Source organism: Epinephelus fuscoguttatus, linkage group LG17 (assembly GCF_011397635.1).
Source record: "Epinephelus fuscoguttatus linkage group LG17, E.fuscoguttatus.final_Chr_v1".
NCBI lineage: Eukaryota > Metazoa > Chordata > Actinopteri > Perciformes > Serranidae > Epinephelus > Epinephelus fuscoguttatus.
Window position 1 is genome coordinate 592493 of NC_064768.1, and position 20508 is coordinate 613000.

A 20508-nucleotide genomic window follows, 5' to 3' on the forward strand; every position below is an offset into this window, starting at 1 on the left:
ACTCTGGAGGGTGGCCCAGAGGCTTGGGGTGGAGACCTTGGACCGGACGCGTTGACAGAGTCACTCAGAGGAGTGGCCAGGAGGGTGGAGGTTGGGAGATCCGGTTGTTGGTTATGGCTAAGCAGTGATCTCTGGGGCTGAAACATAAGGCCAACAGGCAAAAAACTGCAGCACTTTGATTGTTAACTAAAGACTGGCTCCAGATGCCAATCAATCTCCACAGATCCCCATGTTAAAATGTCCAACTTTACAGCAGAAATTAACATGTTTACAGCCTGGTACAAAAAACAATTTTGGTCTCTATAGCTAATTTCAACATACATGACAACTGTACAGGGGGTGAATTTTTTCACAACTTAGGCTTTAAGTTATGCATAATTAAGGGCTGGGCCGTTCTGAGTGACAGGGTGTCTGCTGATAGTGCCCTCGGCCTCTCAGTCAGATCCACCCTTGCTCCTCCACAGCACCAGCCTCACCCAAATATGGTCACTTCTTGCTCCAAAAATCCAAGATGGTCGGAATGCCAAACTCAAGGCTTCAAAATGGGAATCCGTAAACCAATGGTAGATGTCACGATTGCTACCTCCATCATTTTTACAGTCTGTGGCCCTGGCTGGGTGCTGGACAGGTGAATTGCTGAATATCAGAGCAGGAGGCAAGCAGCGGGAGAGCAGAGCAGGAGGCCAGCCACAAGGCAACAGATAAAATCGACGGCTGACTGAAGATGTTATCAGCCAGTACATGTGTTACACTGATCTATCTGTATTAAGCTAAAATGATCTATGTATCAGCAGTACCAAAGCATTGTTTGGGCTCTGGTACAGCTAGTCGTAGTACAGCAACAGTAGTAGAATTGCAAAAGTAATAATATCAGCAGTAGCAGCGTTAGGAGCAATATGTAAAATAAAAAAAACCCCAAACATTGTTTGATGAATGAGCTTTTCACTTTGTTAGTGTTATGGCTGATATACAGTAGGGTTTTATCAGCTGATACAGCAGAGTTAAGAGGTAAGACAGAGGCTACTCACCCTGAGTCAAAGTAATGTCTTCTGGCTTCACTCCGTATTTGACAGCGGCTCTTTGTCGGGCCTCATCTTCGCTCCTTCCCCAAACCCACTGTTCCTAACACACACATACAGAGAGAGACATTTACACCACAGTCTGGGACAGACTGACGTTGATATACAATGTGGGGAGCACATCTGCCAGTTAACCCATTAATCCAACCACCCATCCATTTCTAAATTGATTTTTTTAGTCAAGGTTACATTAAATGAGGAGCCTAAATGAACTCTGCCAGTCCATCACAGGACAACACATGAACATTTTGAAAGTAGTGTTATCCTTAAAACATTCACATATCCGCAAACCCAACCTCCTGTTTGTCAGTAGACTTAGGAAGTTCCACTTGGTAAGCAGGGATCTGATGACCCCACCAAAGCTGCCTGGAAATGCACCAATCACTGTGAAGCAAACAGAGGTATATTGTTGACAACCCTATACAGTGAAAAGAGAGCTCATTCATCACCAGTGTGGTGTCATTTCATGCACATATGACACCAGTAACAACAACACACACCAACATTGTTCCTCCTCACACCACTGTTCAAATACATGCATTTTGTCCAAGTTGAAGGTCAGAGCAGCCTACCTGATGTTAGACAGCCAGTTCTTCCATGTCTTCGTATAATAGTGAGGGATGATTTCCAACTGTCCGTCCTCCACAGCCTGACAGGGAAAGAAATAATAATCAAAGCAGGACTGAGGGTTTCTGAAGCATCTTAACCTACTTCCAAAATGCATGGAGAAGAGAGATAGATCAAAGGTGTAGAAACTCCAGCCACACTTTATTTAAAAAATCTTTATTGCAAAACTAACACGTTTCAGCTTGTGTGACAACCTAGATGAAGGCCACAGCTGAAACACCTTGGTCTTGCAATTAAGTTGTTCTAAATACTACAAGTGTAGCTTGTGTTTCTACGCAAGGGAAAGAAATAGTCACATTTGAGTGTTTCATAAATATTTTCAAAGAGTGAAAGGATGAGATGACATCACTTGATTACTCTATGTTTATATGAATAGGGCCTGACATGGTTACTTGAAAACATGTGAATGATGCCACTGAAAAAAATAGAATAAAAATTTGACCTAATTCTCAACCTTTCCACCAACTTACCTGTATAGCTTTTTTAGCCATTTCATCGCAGCAAACAAACCACTGCTTCTTTAGAAGAGGTTCAATGACGTCTCCTGATCGGCTGAGAGATGGACAAAGGAGAGAAGAAAGACATAGGAAAGAAAGAAACCACAAACATAGCAATACATTACAGCACAGCTTCTCTTGTCTTGTGTCAGTAGAATGAAGGTAAGTAAGAAGAAGCTTCTTGTGAAACTGCTGGAAATACCTTGAGGGCTGCATATCTGAGACTCCACATGTACATATTGTGTGTATGTGTGTACAAAGCAGAGGTGGTCCTGGTTAGTTTTACGCCCTGGGCGAACCATCCCTCCCTTTAGCCTGTTGAGTACATTTGGAATATAAACTAAGCACACAGACAGTTGTGGCTGTTAACTTTTGTTGTAAAGGGACGGAATCGTATAATGTAAGAGATGATAGATAATATTGTAGCCACATCTTCAGGGAACTCTGTGTTGTCTTATCTTTGATTTATGTTCGATTTAAGTGTCTGAGAAAACTGACTTTAATTAAAAATACAGATTTTTTAAAATCCGAAAAACATGCAGAGGGTGTGGTAGTACTTTTCAACCCTGGGTAGTGTCTGTATTCCTTTCAGGTATTCCTTTCAGTCTAAACAGAGCACCAACAACCCTGACCAACAAGGCAGGAGAGCATATAGGTAGCCTGAGAGGTGAAATCCAAGGCTTATAGGGAAACTGACAGTGACTGAGGTGACTGTTAATATTTCAGTCATCTTCATCCATCTGGTGGCATAACAATTAGAAAACAATGTGCTGAGCACTAATTATCACTATAACCCCTGTAAAATATTTTACAACTTAAGTGAGCTCAACACACTTTTTACTACACACTATTTATTTTATGTAATTTCTAACCTGATTACAGTATTTTGAAATATACCTATAGTTACCCGTAATATTATCAGTACTGTAGATTAAATGTATGATACACTTTTAATAAGGTATTTTCTATGACATTTACAGAGGCAGTAAAGTTCAGAGACACTCTAGGTAACCTGAGTTCCTGCAGCAGTCCAGCTGAACAGAGCACATGGAATATTCTGTGTATTCTGTGTTTTATGTTTATGTAAAGAGCCAAGTGTGACTGTAATCTGTGTGTTGATGTGAGACGCCGGTACTTTTTTTCGTATGCCCAAGATGAATTTCTCTTGAGAGACAATAAAGATCAATCTTGTCTTCTATCCCATCCATCTTCTAACCACTCCATCCTCTTGAGGGTCGTGGGGGGGCTGGAGCCTATCCCAGCTGACATTGGGCGAGAGGCAGGGTACACCCTGGACTGGTCGCCAGACTATCGCAGGGCTGACACATAGAGACAGACAACCATTCACGCTCACATTCACACCTACGGACAATTTAGAGTTATCAATTAGCCTAATCCCCAATCTGCATGTCTTTGGACTGTGGGAGGAAGCCGGAGTACCCACGCTGACACGGGGAGAACATGCAAACTCCCCACAGAAGGGCTCCACACCCAGGATCGAACCGGGAACCCTCTTGCTGTGAGGCAACAGTGCTAACCACCACACCACTGTGCCGCCCTCAATCTAATCTTATTTTATCTTATCTTATTCACTTGGCACAAAAAACATCAGCTCACAAACAGGAGAGTACACACTACTGTTGCTGTCGCGCATTACGTACAGGAAAAAAGGCTACAAACTTCCAGACTGGATGGGCAATGTTGTGTACAGTTAAAAGCAATCTTATATTTTGTCTGTATTGAAGTTCTTTTTTTTTTTAATTAACCTGTGTTGTCTTCTATGAAAGACCTTATGAAAGAGCTTTTTTGTACTGTGAGCTGAAAAACAGCTGTTGAAACAGCCCTTTGTATTAACAGAAACAGAGATGTATGCACACACTGAGAGTCAGAATGAGTCTGTTGGTGTGTTTGTGTGCTCCTCTACCTGCAAATAGGTAGACTCATGGCGTGATTCTTCTTTCCTCTAAACAGCCGCTTCTCAACCAGGGCATCTACAACGAGCTGTCTGGCGTCGAAACGCTTCACTCCCTTGATGGAGACAAAATTACAAAAAAATGATAATGAGACGAGCATTCATCAGCCCTGCTTTTTTTCTATCACTGCCTGAGGTCCTACCTATCTTACAGACAGATTTCAAAGGGTTGACATCAATTAGACGTTATCCAGCCCGAAAAAAACATTACTTTCTGGTGTCCTACAGAGTGTTGTAGGGCCACAATTGTTTTCATTATAAATCAATTATATTAATTTGACCTCTTTGTGTGTTTTTTTTTTTAATATGCTGATTATGCTGCATTACCAGTATCCCACAAAGAAAAGGTAACTGTGGAAGACACCTTGCGTGCAGAGGTCCAAAAAGTTGCAAGGTGGCTCTCAGACAATCAAACATTCCCTTCATGCAGGACAGACAGAGGTTATCCTCTTTGGCTCACAATTTCAATTGAGAAATCCATCTGATTTCACACAAAGGACTGGGCAGATGTCAATTTCTTCAAAATCTTCAGTAAACTGCCTAGGTTGTATCCTGGAAAATGTTTTATCAGGGGAATAAATGGCTTTAAAAGTTTAAAAAACAAATTACAGACTGCACAATATAAGCTAATAAGAGTTGTTTAAAGCTGTCTGCGCACACAAATCTAAATAAAGTTCATTAAAAAAAATGTATGGACAGAAGGGTGCTACAAATTAAGACTGTGTACAAATCGGCACCTCCCTATCTATCTGAATACTTTAATCTAGTAAAAAACAGCCACTCCCACAACACTAGAGGCAGTCTTACAAATCTTAGATTTAAAACATGTGTTGGGCAAACTACTTTTTCATATACAGCCACATGGCAATGGAATGCATTGCCTGTCTTGCTTAAACTAAACCCAGCTGAGAAATTATAAATCAGATCTCAACATCTCAGGTTGTCTAATCATTTGTAGCTATATAAATGCCAGATGTTTTTTAGATTTAATGCCATTCAACCTTGACACTTCCATATTCAATCTGCCACCTTGTACTGCAATAGAGCACCACAATTAAAATAAGCCCTTGGCCTCTATTAAGTATTTTAATCCTCAACTATTTAAAATATCTGTCTATCTATCTATCTATCTATCTATCTATCTATCGATCTATCGATCTATCTATCTATCTATCTATGTACGTCCAGTGCTTTAGAAGGTACCGTATTTTGTCAATTGCGACCTGAGACAGTTGACAGATCCAGATTAATTATATTTCTTCAACACTTCACACAGTAATACAAAGTTTTCGGATGATAATAGTGGTGTTCATGCACCTCCAGCCACTGTCCACAGGGGGGTGTCATGGTCCCATCTCCTCCAATCACAGTGAGGCGTGGCAGTGAGTGTTTCTGTGACAGCAAGAAGTCAGTATGGTCATGAGCAGGGGTCACCTTCACTGCACCTACAAAACACAAACACAGGGAAGTGATCAGCTGTAGCTTTTGCTCTTTTATGTTGCGTTTTTCAGGAGACTGTGTCAGAGAGGACTGAGGGGGAGTGTTCAGGAATGTTGCTGTCACCAGTTCCTAGCTCCATGTCCACCATTGAATCAGTGATGATGGGCAGGAGTCTGTTGGTGAAGGGGTGTCTGCACTGCTTCCCATGAACAGCCTGGAACAGAGTGAACAGAATGGAAAGATATGAGCAAAGCTATCTGAACAAAGGTCATGTATTCAGTAATCATTTGTTAATACTATTCAGATCTGGTGTGCATTTGGTTGGCATCTTGCAGGGTTGGGCAACATACCTGTATACCATGAAACAACAGAAATATATCAGCTGTTATGCCATTTACATTGTGATAGCTGTCCCTTTATTATTTCTGATTGTTGTAGAAACTTTTGCAGATTCATTAAAAGAAAAAAAAAGGAACTGAAATATCACACTGACATGCATTCAGTCAGACCCTTTACACCATAATCAGTTGAAGCACCTTTGGCAGCAATTACAGTCTCGAGAAGATTTTGCACACCTGAATTTGGGTTTTCTGTCATTCTTCTCTGAAGATCCTCTCAAGTTCTGGCAGGTTGGATGGAGACTGTCGATGGATGGCCATTTTTAGGTCTCCCCAGAGATGTTCCATTGGGTAAAGAAAGTCTGGGCTTTGGCTAGGCCACTCAAGAATATTCACAGAGTTGTCCCTAAGCTGCACCTGCATTGTCTTGGCTGTGTGCTTAGGGTCAGTGTCTTGTTGGTGGGTCAACCTTGGGCCCCGTCTGAGTTCCTGAGCAATCTGAAGCAGGTTTTCATCAAGGAGATCTCCATATTTTGTTCCTTCACTTGAGATTGAGGCCAAACAGTTCAACATTGGCTTCATCAGACCAGACAATCTTATTTCTCACAGTCGGAGTCCGTTGGGTTCTTTGCTGTGTCTTTCACTGAGGAGAGGCTTCCCATTCTGCCACAAAGCCCTGATCAATGGAGTATTGCAGTGATGATTGTGTCTCTGGGAGTTTCTCCATCCGCATCTCCACACAGGATCTCTGGAGCTCAGCCACAGTGAGCAAAGGGTTTTTGGTTACCTCTCTTACCCAAGGCTCTTCTGCCCTGACTGCTCAGTTTGGCCATGCTGCCAGCTTTAGGAATAGTCCTAGTTGTTCCAAACTTGTTCCATTTAAGAATTATGGACGCCAGTGTGTTCTAACCCTAAATGCAGCAGACTTTTTTATGGCCTTCCCCAGATCTGTGCCTTGGCACAATCATGTCTCTGAACTCTGTGGGCAGTTCCTTCCACCTCATCACTGGTTTCTGCTCTGATATCTGATGTCAGCTGTAAGGCCTTCATAGACAGGTGTGTCAATGTCCAGTGAGTTGAATTCACTGCAGGATAATCACAATGTAGGATCTCCTGCAAGTGGCATACATTCACACCGATTTTTATTAACACGGGCCTGTTAATTGGAGGAAGACCCATTTCATCCTCTCCTTGGAGTAACAGCATTATTTGTTTTTTGGGCGATATATGCAATGACTCGGGATTACGCTCCTTTCAAGACATTAGGAATTTGTGTATAATTTGCCTGCATCCACGTTTTTTTTTTCTACCTGCAGCTTAGATCATCTCTACGGGCACATGGTGTTTCTTGTTGACAATCTTTACCCTCTATAAGTTATTTGGTACACAAATTAAAAATAGGGGTATTGCACAAATTAAAAATAGGGGTATTGTATCCATTTTATATCACTTCTTCTTGGAGGATTCCTATAATGACTTACTGCTTGACAGATTGTGGAGGCATGGTTGCCCCAATCTTGATCCTAATTTCAATTGGGCGGATGTCTGGGCAAACATTAGGGAGGCCTCCCGCAACCCGGACCATCTACAGATCCACTTTAACTACATACACAGAACATATTTGACCCCTCACAGACTCCACTCAGTGAAACTGGTAAATGATCCCTTATGTAACCTTTGTACTATGAAGGCCTCAGGCACTTTTCTGCATATGATGTGGAACTGCCCTCCAGTCTCACACTTCTGGACTGATGTAGCAGCCAAGCTATCTCACCTAGTATCAGTAACCATCCCAATGACAATCCCCATGCTGTTATTAAATGATCTGTTAGAGCGGAATTCACCAGACTCCAAAAGCGCACTGTGCTAGCTGGCTTGACAGCTGCCAAAAAGTTAACTGCGTTACAATGGAAACCTCCCCATTCTCTCACTTTCAGACACTGGGCCCTGACTCTCCTGGATGTCATTTATTTAGAGATGTTGACTGCCAGAATTAATGGTGCTGGTGAGGCTTGTATGAACAACTGGCGTGCTGCAGCTGAATCACTAAAAGATCTTTTAGGAGGTAGGAGGAACACTCCTTCTAAACTCTCCCAAAACCTAAAGTAAAGGAAAAGGGGTGAGATGGGTCACTCTGAGGTCAAATATTTATTGCTTTGGCCACCTAATTCCTAAGGAACTCTTTCACCGTCATCCTGGTGTCAAGGGTGGTAAAGGTGTCAATAGGAAATACTCCAGATTTAAATTTTGACTAACATCCTGGAAAAATCCAGGGTTGTTGACAACACTGCCAGACCCGAAGTCATTAACTATGCTTTTAAGTTCACCACATCCTCTCCCCTTTTTGTCACATCCATGGGAACGGCCCAGCTATACCCCGGATATCACCCGGGTGAGATAAGAGGGGCGTCGTAAATTCAGTATGCATTCCTGAGCAGAGTTTATCTTGTAACCAACTGTAACGAAGTAAAACTATACATTTGATCCATGTCCTAACATTGTAACTGTGCATAATCCTTGCTTGTTAGTTGAATTTTTTTTTTCATTCTTGTAGGTCATACTATGAGCAAATTATAATTCATGCCTTGCCTCAAACAAGCACCCTTAAGCTGGTGGGATAAAACTATTGAGCTCGGCGCATCTCTGCACTTTTTCTTTTACTTTTTACTTAGCCTACTTTTACTTTCTCGGAGAAACGTCCACCTGATTCAACGCTGCTAAGAAAGTAGGCAAAGAATTTCCCTCACCTGATGCAGCCGCTGTGTTGTGATAAGAGTTGATGTTGAATAGTAGACTTAGTTATTCTGATCTTAATTTAGGTTTCGTTCGGTAAATGGTTTTGCGCATCCCTGTGTCCCCGATTTATCTATATACACATACTCTCTCACTATCGCCAAACTAAATAACTGACAAAAGTGTTAGCCTACCTCTTGTCTTAATCCATTTATACATACTGTTGATTTTGTGTTATTTCATATTGTCCTCATTTACTATTCATTTACTCAGTTGTTAAACATTTAGCCTAAATAAATCTTCATTTATCGTCAAGTTGTTGTCTGTATCTCTTTTGAGCAGGAAAAAAGATCAACATATAGAGAATTCATAACCCAGATATTGACATTGATTCATTACTGGTAAGTGTACTGACGAATTAATAATTGGTTTCTGGAGTTATTAATTTGATTAGTCGCCTCCTTTCTTAGGAGGGTGGTGCCCCTAAATTTAATACTTGTGTATGTGAATGCATATGTATACGTGTGGATGTATGAATTTATGTTAGGGATACATAACGTCGTATGATCACTCTGACTGAACGACAGTAATCCACAGTGAGCATCCTTAGTGTGTGTGTTGGTGTTTGTGGGGTGTGGGTGGGGGGTGGTACTATTTTTCTTGCTGTTTTCTTTTCATGTTTTTTGTTTGTTTGTTTTTTTTAATATATATTTATCTTTTTTTTAGCACCTTATTTAGTTCCTTGGGAACTCCTTTGTGTATTGGAACTGCAATGTTGTTGATCATTATTTGCTTTTGTTTATTTTAATTCATTGTTTGTTAAGTTTCAGTTTGTATATTGTACTTATTGTCCAGTTAGACACACCTTTGCCTGTAAAATGTCTTTTCGTTTAAATAAATAATATTTGGTCACAGAACACCAGGACACCAATGAAGCTGCGGAAACATCTCAGAGATGATCAAGAAAATTTGAGGACACCTTAGATAATTCAAGTATCATAAACAATCTAAATGTTTTTGTTTCTTAATACCATGACTTAACCGAAGTTGTATATCATAGGTAGGCCTATGTAGTGATAATCAGGCGCAATAATTAGGCTCTTACTCCAAAAGCTTTATAAGATTAAACAGGCACATCCCAGGCATTTGCAGAGAAGCAAACTGTTAGCGAGTGATAGTGATACCAGAGACATTTTAATGGTCACGCAGTGCAACACTAGATGTTAAATAAGTAATACAGGAATGTATTCGGTGTAACTTTAGATGTTTTAGTATATTTATGAATAGATTTTAAACAATAGCCAAAACAACATATATTCAAAACTTTTCCAAACATTGTGTTAATTTCAAACAGTTTTTTCTAATATAACTTTCAGGAATTTCATGTGGGAACTCTGACATTTGCAAATAATTCTAAAATCCTCCTTTGGCTGTGGGAAAAATTTTAATGAATTAAGCATTAGGATGCAACATAACAAAATGTGAAAACAGTGACGGGGTCTGAATACTGCAATGTACTGTATATCGATATTGTGATAAAGAATGAAATACTTGGATCAGTGGTGATGTAATCAAAAGGAAATATTGTCATTTTTACTCTATACTTATTGGTCATGATCTCTTACAAAAAACTGAGTCTATGCGGGGCTCCTTGTTGTGTTTTCAAATGTCTATGAGTTGTTAGAAGCTCCAATGAGAACTGAATTCCCCTCTAACTTCCGACGTGGTGCTAGTTAATGTGCATTCAATCTGTGCAGGACATTTCATTGTGATGGAGTATTTTTACATTGTGGTATTGCTACTTTTACTTAAATTAAGGATTTGAATACTTCTTTCACCAGTGATCATGGTAAATTTTATCCATATCATCTGCCCTAATCCATACATACATACATACATGTACGTATCTTGCTGCACACATATTTATTTGGGTATGATACAGATGATCATCGTTAAATATGAACAGATAATGCAGCAGATATAATGTGTATAGGGCATCTAGCTGAAGGTAATCTGCAGCCAACATCTGTAGTTATGCTTTTAAATTCAGGTTACCAAATCAGAAGTTATTCAGTGTATATATCTCTGTATAGTGAATACACCTGAAATGTCACGAACAGGAACACAGGGTACACACAACTACAGTAGATCAAAGATCAAGCAGGACACAGGTCTGAAACAGCCCCGACAAACCAAATCAACATTGGAGAACTAACAGCAACAAGAGCCCCCTGCTGTGCTGTGTCCAGCCAAAAAGTTGCACACGAACACACCAAACTGACAGCCAACCAATTAAAATGTTCTGTGCCTGCATGAGAGGACATACACTTCCACACCAGCAGACAGCATTCATCTGTAATCGTCACCCAAAGAGGGATAACAGAAAACCGTCTTGGCACTAGTTAGCCAGTTAGCATATTAAAAACAACACAATCCAACGTTAAAAGGACGGAGCATATTTACTGTGTGCCAGTGAACAATAACACAAACTATCAGGAAACGTTTATGCTTAAGAGCTCAATGGATAAAGAAAAAAAACTTTACCTCATATAACAAGTTTCTTTCGACCTCACTTCCTCTTGAATTTGGCTTGTTGTTAACTCTCCTCACTTCTGTTTCTCTTCTTGTGTGCATAACTGAACTGACAATCAGAGTGGTTTCATTCACCAGCGGGCTCCACTGTGCTAACGAGGCTGGCAGACGCTCACCAACGGCCCAACTCTGACTGACAGCCAACTGTCGGCTTGGTGTGTCAGGGCCTTTAGACACTATGGTAGTGAGACTGTCCTCCAAAATACAACCACAGTGGTCATTTAGTCAAGCAGCTTATTACAACACTTATCTATGTTATTGTTTGGTGGCAACCTCTCGTGGCTGTAGTAATTATGACAGGAGCAAATGAGGAAGTCAGACAACGTACCATAAAGAGTGAGAAAGTCTCCATAAGAAGGTGGTTGGGGTAGACAGGTGGATCAAACAAAATAGGATTGTCACCCAGGAGACTGCTGTTCATGTTCCATGTAAACCAAAAGTCAAGTTGCATTCCGAATCAAATATTTTTTCTTTTTACTTTTAGTACGTACTGCAGCTGTCCTTATTATATACGTACTGTTGCATGCAGTATGCACACAATGGGAACGTACCACTTCTTCATACTATTGCATTTTGACCTTCTCTCTACTCTCTCTCTCTCTCTCACACACACACACACACACACACACACATATATGTATATATACATATACATATATATATATATATATATATATATATACATATATATACATACATACATACATATATACATATATGTATGTACATACATATATACAGTGGTGGAAAAAAGTTTTCGGACACCCCATGCATTTGTGAAATATTGCATTAAGAATCACTCTTAGGTCTTCAAGTGCAATTTCTTTTAGTACAGTCACAGCCAAAATACTCAATAAATCCTAAAAAAGCCATTAAAAACTTAAAATTGATCGGTTCCATAAAAATACATAAGAAATTTTGAGTATTGGGTCATTTTGGTACCAGTGATGAAGGTCGTTCTTTTTATTAAAAGACACAATTTTTGTTGCCAAGCTTCGTGTCTATATAAAGCCAGCACATTTGAAAGTTCTTCAGACACAAAAATGGCTAAAACAAGGAACCTAACGCAGGAAACATGCCTGAAGATAAAGATTCTCAGCCAGGAAGGGTACAGCTGCTGCCAGATAGCCAGGAAGTGCAGATGCAGTCCTTCAGCAGTTGGATACACTCTGCAGAAATACAGACGAACCAACAGCTTGGAAGACAAACCAAGATCAAGGGTTTCTTCAGCAAGAAATGACCGCATCCTGAGCCGCATGTGCAGGCAAAACCGCCGAATGACATCACAGGAGCTTCAGCAGCAGTGGTCAAACCAAACTGGTGTCCAGTGTTCCACCCGCACTGTACGTGGCCGACTTTTAGATCATGGCTTAAGGTCCTACAAGGCTATTAAGAAGCCCCTGATCAATGAGAAACAGAGGTTAGCCCGGCGTCGTTGGGCCCAGGCACACAAGAACAGCCAGGAATTGGAAGAAGATTTTGTGGTCAGATGAGTCCAGTTTCCAGCTTTATCTTCCTCCTATTAATTTGAGGGTATGCAGAAGGCCAGGCGAAGCATTATCACCAGCATGTACAGTACCTACTGTCAAGCATGGTGGAGGCAGTATCATGGTATCATGGATGCATGAGTGCTGCTGGTGTTGGTCATCTCACTGTCTGTGATGGCACATTGAACTCCACCAAGTATTGTACCATTCTTGAAACCCACATGCTCCCTTCTGCGCGTGCACTGTTCCGTCGAGGTAAAAACTGGATGTTTCAACAAGATAATGCCCCTTGCCACACATCCAAGGCCAGTAGAACTTGGCTGCAGGAGCACAGTATCCAGGTCTTAGATTGGCCAGCTCAATCCTCACATGAGCCCCATTGAAAATCTGTGGTGGATTATCAAAGGTCTGTTTCAAAGCATAAACCAAAGAATTTAGAAGAATTAAAAGCAGTAATTCAAGAAGAATGGGACAAGATTACCCCTCAACAGTGTGAAAGGCTCGTGGGAACATGCCAGCCAGGATTAGAGCTCTACTACGTGCCAATGGCAGGACTACTAAATATTAATTTGATGATGTGATGGTTTATTTATTTTTTGTTCAGTTTTGAACACATTCTCTGTTATTTGTTGACTTTGATACCGACAATGTTGAGAACTGACATATTGAAACTGTCAAGAATTTAGTTTTGTTAGTTTTTCTTGTAAACAATAAACAAAAAAATATAATTTGTATTTGTTTGTATCTGTCCAATGCAGCCACACCTTTTGAAACACAAAAAAGATTTCTCCACAAATATTTCATGATAATATTTGAGATTGTGTAAAATTTTAAGGGTGTCCACCACATATATATATACACACACACACACACACACACACACACACACACACACACACATATATATATATACATATATATATATATATATACACAGTACAGGCCAAAAGTTTGGACACACCTTCTCATGCAATGCGTTTTCTTTATTTTCATGACTATTTACATTGTAGATTCTCACTGAAGGCATCAAAACTATGAATGAACACATGTGGAGTTATGTACTTAACAAAAAAAAGGTGAAATAACTGAAAACATGTTTTATATTCTAGTTTCTTCAAAATAGCCACCCTCTGCTCTGATTACTGCTTTGCAACACTCTTGGCATTCTCTCCATGAGCTTCAAGAGGTAGTCACCTGAAATGGTTTCCATTTCACAGGTGTGCCTTATCAGGGTTAATTAGTGGAATTTCTTGCTTTATCAATGGGGTTGGGACCATCAGTTGTGTTGTGCAGAAGTCAGCCAACAGCCCTATTGGACAAGTGTTAAAATCCATATTATGGCAAGAACCAATCAGCTAACTAAAGAAAAACGAGTGGCCATCATTACTTTAAGAAATGAAGGTCAGTCAGTCAGTCTGGAAAATTGCAAAAACTTTAAATGTGTCCCCAAGCGGAGTCGCAAAAACCATCAAGCGCTACAACGAAACCGGCACACATGAGGACTGACCCAGGAAAGGAAGACCAAGAGTCACCTCTGCTTCTGAGGATAAGTTCATCCGAGTCACCAGCCTCAGAAATCGCAAGTTAACAGCAGCTCAGATCAGAGACCAGATGAATGCCACACACAGTTCTAGCAGCAGACCCATCTCTAGAACAACTGTTAAGAGGAGACTGCGCGAATCAGGCCTTCATGGTCAAATAGCTGCTAGGAAACCACTGCTAAGGAGAGGCAACAAGCAGAAGAGATTTGTTTGGGCCAAGAAACACAAGGAATGGACATTAGACCAGTGGAAATCTGTGCTTTGGTCTGATGAGTCCAAATTTGAGATCTTTGGTTCCAACCGCCGTGTCTTTGTGAGACGCAGAAAAGGTGAACGGATGGATTCCACATGCCTGGTTCCCACTGCGAAGCATGGAGGAGGAGGTGTGATGGTGTGGGGGTGTTTTGCTGGTGACACTGTTGGGGATTTATTCAAAATTGAAGGCACACTGAACCAGCATGGCTACCACAGCATCCTGCAGCGACATGCCACCCCATCCGGTTTGCGTTTAGTTGGACGATCATTTATTTTTCAACAGGACGATGACCCCAAACACACCTCCAGGCTGTGTAAGGGCTATTTGACCAAGAAGGAGAGTGATGGAGTGCTGCGGCAGATGACCTGGCCTCCACAATCACCGGACCTGAACCCAATCGAGATGGTTTGGGGTGAGCTGGACCGCAGAGTGAAGGCAAAGGGGCCAACAAGTGCTAAACACCTCTGGGAACTCCTTCAAGACTGTTGGAAAACCATTTCAGGTGACTACCTCTTGAAGCTCATGGAGAGAATGCCAAGAGTGTGCAAAGCAGTAATCAGAGCAAAGGGTGGCTATTTTGAAGAAACTAGAATATAAAACATGTTTTCAGTTATTTCACCTTTTTTTCTTAAGTACATAACTCCACATGTGTTCATTCATAGTTTTGATGCCTTCAGTGAGAATCTACAATGTAAATAGTCATGAAAATAAAGAAAACGCATTGAATGAGAAGGTGTGTCCAAACTTTTGGCCTGTACTGTGTATATATATGTAGATATCGTAGATGAGCAAATGTACACGGTATGATAACCATCAACTTTTATATCACGGTATACCTTAAAACCGGCATATCGCTGCAGCCCTATAGCTTGCATACCACATAATGTGACCGCATGCAGTAGAACATCCTGGTATTTCTGTCACACTGCATTTGACACACTATGTATTGGGACATGCTAAATATTTTCCTAACATACTAAATAGTATAGTAGTAGGGGTATTGGAACACAAAGTATTTATTTTAAGAGGTGATGTATGAATCATATATCACATGACATATGTTATACATTGCATAACATTAGTAACAAACATACTTATTTTGACCCCAACCATTTTTTTTCTAAAACTAACCAAAGAGTTTTGATGACCATTTGTGACCATTTTCACAAAAGTTCATAATGTGTTTAGGAAGAAGACCGATTTTCTCGGTTAGATATGACAGGAGGGGCGCTTTTGTAGAAAACACTGCTGTGGGTCATATTTGAGGGTAGGAAGAAATGATTTACGCAGTTTTATAAATTGGAAGACTTGCTGGTCTGTAAATTGGATTGATGATTTCAACACTTTAAGTAATAATTTTAGTTTGCCTTCATTTTCTCTTCCAAGGAAGTTTGTGATAGCTTAAGGTTTGTTTCCAAACAGTCTGATCATTTGACTGCCTTACTTAAGCAAAGGCACAGAGTTCCCAGATCTCAATCATTAACTTAGTCAGTTCACTGGTGCCATTACTGATAGCAAGGATGGCTACAACTACAAAAAAGACAAGTAAGACACAAAAAGCCTGAATTTTCCTTAAAGGTAAAACTCTCTGAAGCATTTCTAACACTTTTGGTGCACTGGTTTGATTTTCTCATATTGTACTGTATGTACATCAAGTGTATGGCTCCCAATGGCTCACACCTCCTCCCCCAGTAGTAGGCAGGAGCTGAGGGCAAACAAGTTCACACAAGTCCTCTGTGCACCAGCTGCTCAGCATGAAATGAGGGAGAGCTGTCCAAGACTGCCTCACTCTAATTACAACTTGTATCAAAAGCTGGTACTAGCCTGATATCGAGGATCATCTGGGTGAACAGCTATGGCGACATCTCCTAGCATAGTCTCAGGACGGGTGGTGGACACTACCACCTCTCCATCTAAAATACAGGTGAGAAAGGAAATCATATTATGTATAACATGAAACAGAACAAGCACCAGCACATGTATCATATTACCAGACAGTCACAAATACTCACCATGGCCTTCTATAGGGTATGCAAAGGTCAACATGGTTCCAAACTCCACCTTGTTATCATAACCAGGAACAGGCAACATGGTCTGCTCAGAAAGCTCCATTGAGTCAACCTGACAGCAAATCCACAAAATGGTGTACATGTATAATTCTCTACAACTGTACACTTTCATTACAACAAATAAACACACAACAAAATGAATGATGATCCTGTCTAAACAAAACAGGTGGACAAAATAAGAGAAATGGTAAGAGCTGCATCAAAGTGTGAATATCATGTTTGTTTAATGAGGGGTGCAAGGAAAAACCTCCACCTCATCCTGCTGTTAATGAAACCAGACATGTTTTAAAGGCATCATCTTCTTCTTCTGGGTTTAAGATTTCTCCTCTTTCAAAATGAAGGACATGACTTCAGCGTGAAAGTCAAGTCTTAACTGTGGAGACAGTGGTGTGACAAAAATATCACGAATCAAGGTCCCCTTTTTTGCTTTTTGCAGAGCTTTCAACCACATCTCGTGGTTGGCCTCTCTCAGCAGATGGAGTTTGCTCAGTTGTGTACAGAAAGTCATTCCCCACCACAGACAACCACTTGTTATCACATTAGATTCATTCTGTCTGAAGGTCATGTGATGAGAACTGGGTACAACTGGGTAAATTCCCTCTGCTGTGCAAGACCATGAGATGCAGCTGAAAGCTCCGGGACAAGCTAGTCATTGGAGCTTCAGTTAAAATTGTTTGACATCACTGTTTTGCAACTGGGTTAAAAAAAGGGGAAGGGATGCTCTTGCATTCAGTCCATCAGCAAACAAAACTGCACTGAAGTCAGAGGAATTACATTATTCTTTCAAAATGGCTCACACATATATGCCACACATTGTGGTCTCATGTTACTGCCCACCTTAGGCTTCAAGTGAAGTGGCCACTTTCCTTTTTTCATTTTCTTCACAATTGGACTGAGAATTGGTGTGAGAGCCATTTATAAGGGTACACTTTAACTAGTGAAGCCACACCACCCTGTGATTCTACACTGCCTTTCAATTTCAATTTTCAGTTTTATTTATAAAGCCCAATATCACAAATCACAATTTGCCTCAGAGGGCTTTACAGCATACGACATCCCTCTGTCCGTTGGACCCTCACAGCGGAAAAAGGATGCAGCACGATTGTGTGTACAGGTTACCTTTGACCCTACGAACATTATGTGTGTTAATTGGCTCTTTTTTCATGATTTAGAACTGTAGTGTCTGCTTGCCAAAATAAGTAGCAGCCAGAGAGTAAGAACCATTTATCCATGTTTGCTTTTGTGTTTAATTTTAGTGTAATACACTTTCTGTACACTGTGTGGCAGTAACAACACTGCATTCATACAGGAAAGGTATTTGCAGCCAGGTGTGTTAGATGCCAGGGGAAACAAACAGTTTTTTGGCCATGCCAATGGCGTCTGCAGGTAGTGTGGCACTACCTTAAACAGGGTTCCCACACATTTTTACAGATGAATTGTAAAACTTTTCCATAACTTTTCCATCATGTTTATCCCCATTTCCACGACTTGACTGAAGTCATTTATTATAGGAAGGCCTATGTAGCAATCCTCAGATGCAATATTTAGGCTCTTACTCCAGTATGCTATACCCTCAGACAGAAACTGCAGCAAACATATAGTAGGGAATATGAAATGGAATACCTTTGTGTCTACACATACAGTAGACACAAAGTGGTAACATTATCTTGTGTGGCTACGGCAGGCATGACACTGGCAATCTGTTGACTGCCCTTTTGGTTTTCCAGATGCTTTTCCCCTTTAACATGGCTGACCAGAGCTGCTTCCTCCATGTTGCCAACATCAACATTTTGGTGCAGAGCCTACATCCAAAGCAGCTAGGATTTGCCTCTATCTTGAGCCATGTATTATATTTGTCGTTCAAAAGCCAAACATTATGAAACATGCACATCCCAGGCATTTGCAGATGAGTAAACTTTTAGCGCTTGCTAACTGTTCTTGCTCATTAGACATTTCCAACGCTAACTAGCTGCATACGCAACATCTATCAAGTGATGCTAGTAAGGTTTTAATGGTCATGCAGCGCAGCATTTTGCATAACTTTAGACGTTTTAGGATAAATATGAATATATTTTAAACAATAGCCAAAACAATGTATTTTCAAAACTTTCTACAGAAAGACACTTTAACTCATAATTACGAAATAAGATCTCATAATTATAAGATGAGGATCTCGTAGTCATTGCTATACACAAGATAAGACAGTGAATAATAGCGCCATTACAATTAATCTGTTTTTCCTATCTCCTCAGTATGAAACACTGGAAAATATTAATCTCTTTTAAAAATGAGGATGGCATAAATACTAGCATGTCAACATTCTGCAGGCATCTCAGGACAGAGGGGTGACGAAAGTTTAATATTTGATATTCACATTTTTTGGCAGCTATTATCTTCAATAGCTCCATATCAAAGCTTCAATTTCTCCCTGGTTTTGGATATGTTGTAAAGTTAATGTAGGCGAATATTTCACAGGCTTAGTCAACCCGAAATAATCAAAAACCTTAAAATTTGCACAATTAAGAAAACAGGTCATTAATAACCATGATGTGCTACATTAAAACAAATAAAACACATTCATTGCCACAGCGCCATCAGTCACTGTCTTATCTTGTGTCCAATGATTGCTTTTTTCCATAATTATGAGATCTTTTCTCAAATTATGAGATAAGGTGTCTTCTTTTTTTTTTTTAATTCAGTGAGTGCAATGTGCCTTCACAGATTCCAAACATTTTCCAGGTCTGGAAAACAGTTTTCCAACTTCATGACTTTTCCACATATTTCATTAACCTGGGAAGGGAACCCTGCTTAAAATTTGTTTAGGCTACAAATATGTGTGATTGATGATCTACCTGGATACAAGAAAAGTTGTAAATAGTTGTAAGCAATAAATGAAGTGGCAAAGAGGAAACGTAAATGCTTTTAGACATTTTGATTTGTGCATTGCAGCCGATGCCTACAGCAGGTGTCAATTAAGTTTACTGACATTGCATCATTACATCAGTAACTTCATGGAAGGAGAGCCACTATAATTGGTTTTACTTGGAAACCTAACCTGGGACTGGTTATTGTCAACCATAGAATTATTCAAGGACATCTGTGACTTTCTTTGTGTGGTTCAGTTAATGAAATCGCCAACCTGGTTAAACCAAAAAGAACTAGCTAAATCTACATTACTGGATCTCATTTTTACAAACAATCACATTCTCTGATTGGAACTTTTTGTAACAATATTAGTGATGACTGTGCAGTTGTGTGCATGAGAGAAAGTAAAATTATAAACAATGTTTTATCTATAAGAGACAATTTAAACATTTTATTTATTTTTTGCACAATCTATTGCCTGGGTATTGTCTCACAAATGGCTGATGTTGATGTAGTTTCAGACTATTTTAAATTCCCTTTCTCAGCTGTATGTGATAAACACACCCCTTTTAGAAGACTTTGGAAATTTATCATCCAGATAGATAAGATTAGATAGATTAGATAGATAGATAGCTTTATTTATCCCCAAAGGGAAATTAAAATGTTGTAGCAGCTGATAAAAATATCAAGACACAAGGACAAAAACATATATCACAGAAACAGAGAATACAATAAATACATAAATATTACCCCCCCCCCCCCCCCAGCTAGTGCGCAGGTAAAACAATAAAAGCATAATAAAAGCTAAATAAAAATTTTAAAAGTGCATGTGAAATGGATTAAAGCGGGTGAGTATTTACAGTTATAGGGAGGCATTGTATTGTATGTATGTATATATTGTAAAAATGTTTTTCTGTGGCGGCCCTTTGAGCAGCGGGGCAGAATGAATCTGTTGCTGGATGTGCTTTTATATGAGTCCAGTGTTTTATGGAGGGGATGGGTGGCTGAGCAG

General features: G+C 40.1%; 1 protein-coding gene across 2 annotated transcripts in view; it reads right to left on the bottom strand.

Moving 5' to 3' along the window:
- Positions 1–20508, bottom strand: part of vars2 (valyl-tRNA synthetase 2, mitochondrial) — a 104670-nt gene that overhangs the window by 46510 nt on the left and 37652 nt on the right. For both annotated transcript variants that reach the window (XM_049601536.1, XM_049601537.1), the window contains exons 10-18: positions 16575–16683; positions 16387–16475; positions 5739–5829; positions 5493–5620; positions 4128–4231; positions 2177–2258; positions 1652–1728; positions 1376–1463; positions 1029–1122 (exon numbers count right to left, since the gene is read on the bottom strand). In XM_049601536.1, the coding sequence (XP_049457493.1) occupies positions 1029–1122; positions 1376–1463; positions 1652–1728; positions 2177–2258; positions 4128–4231; positions 5493–5620; positions 5739–5829; positions 16387–16475; positions 16575–16683 (862 nt within the window). The remainder of the gene's footprint in view (positions 1–1028; positions 1123–1375; positions 1464–1651; positions 1729–2176; positions 2259–4127; positions 4232–5492; positions 5621–5738; positions 5830–16386; positions 16476–16574; positions 16684–20508) is intronic.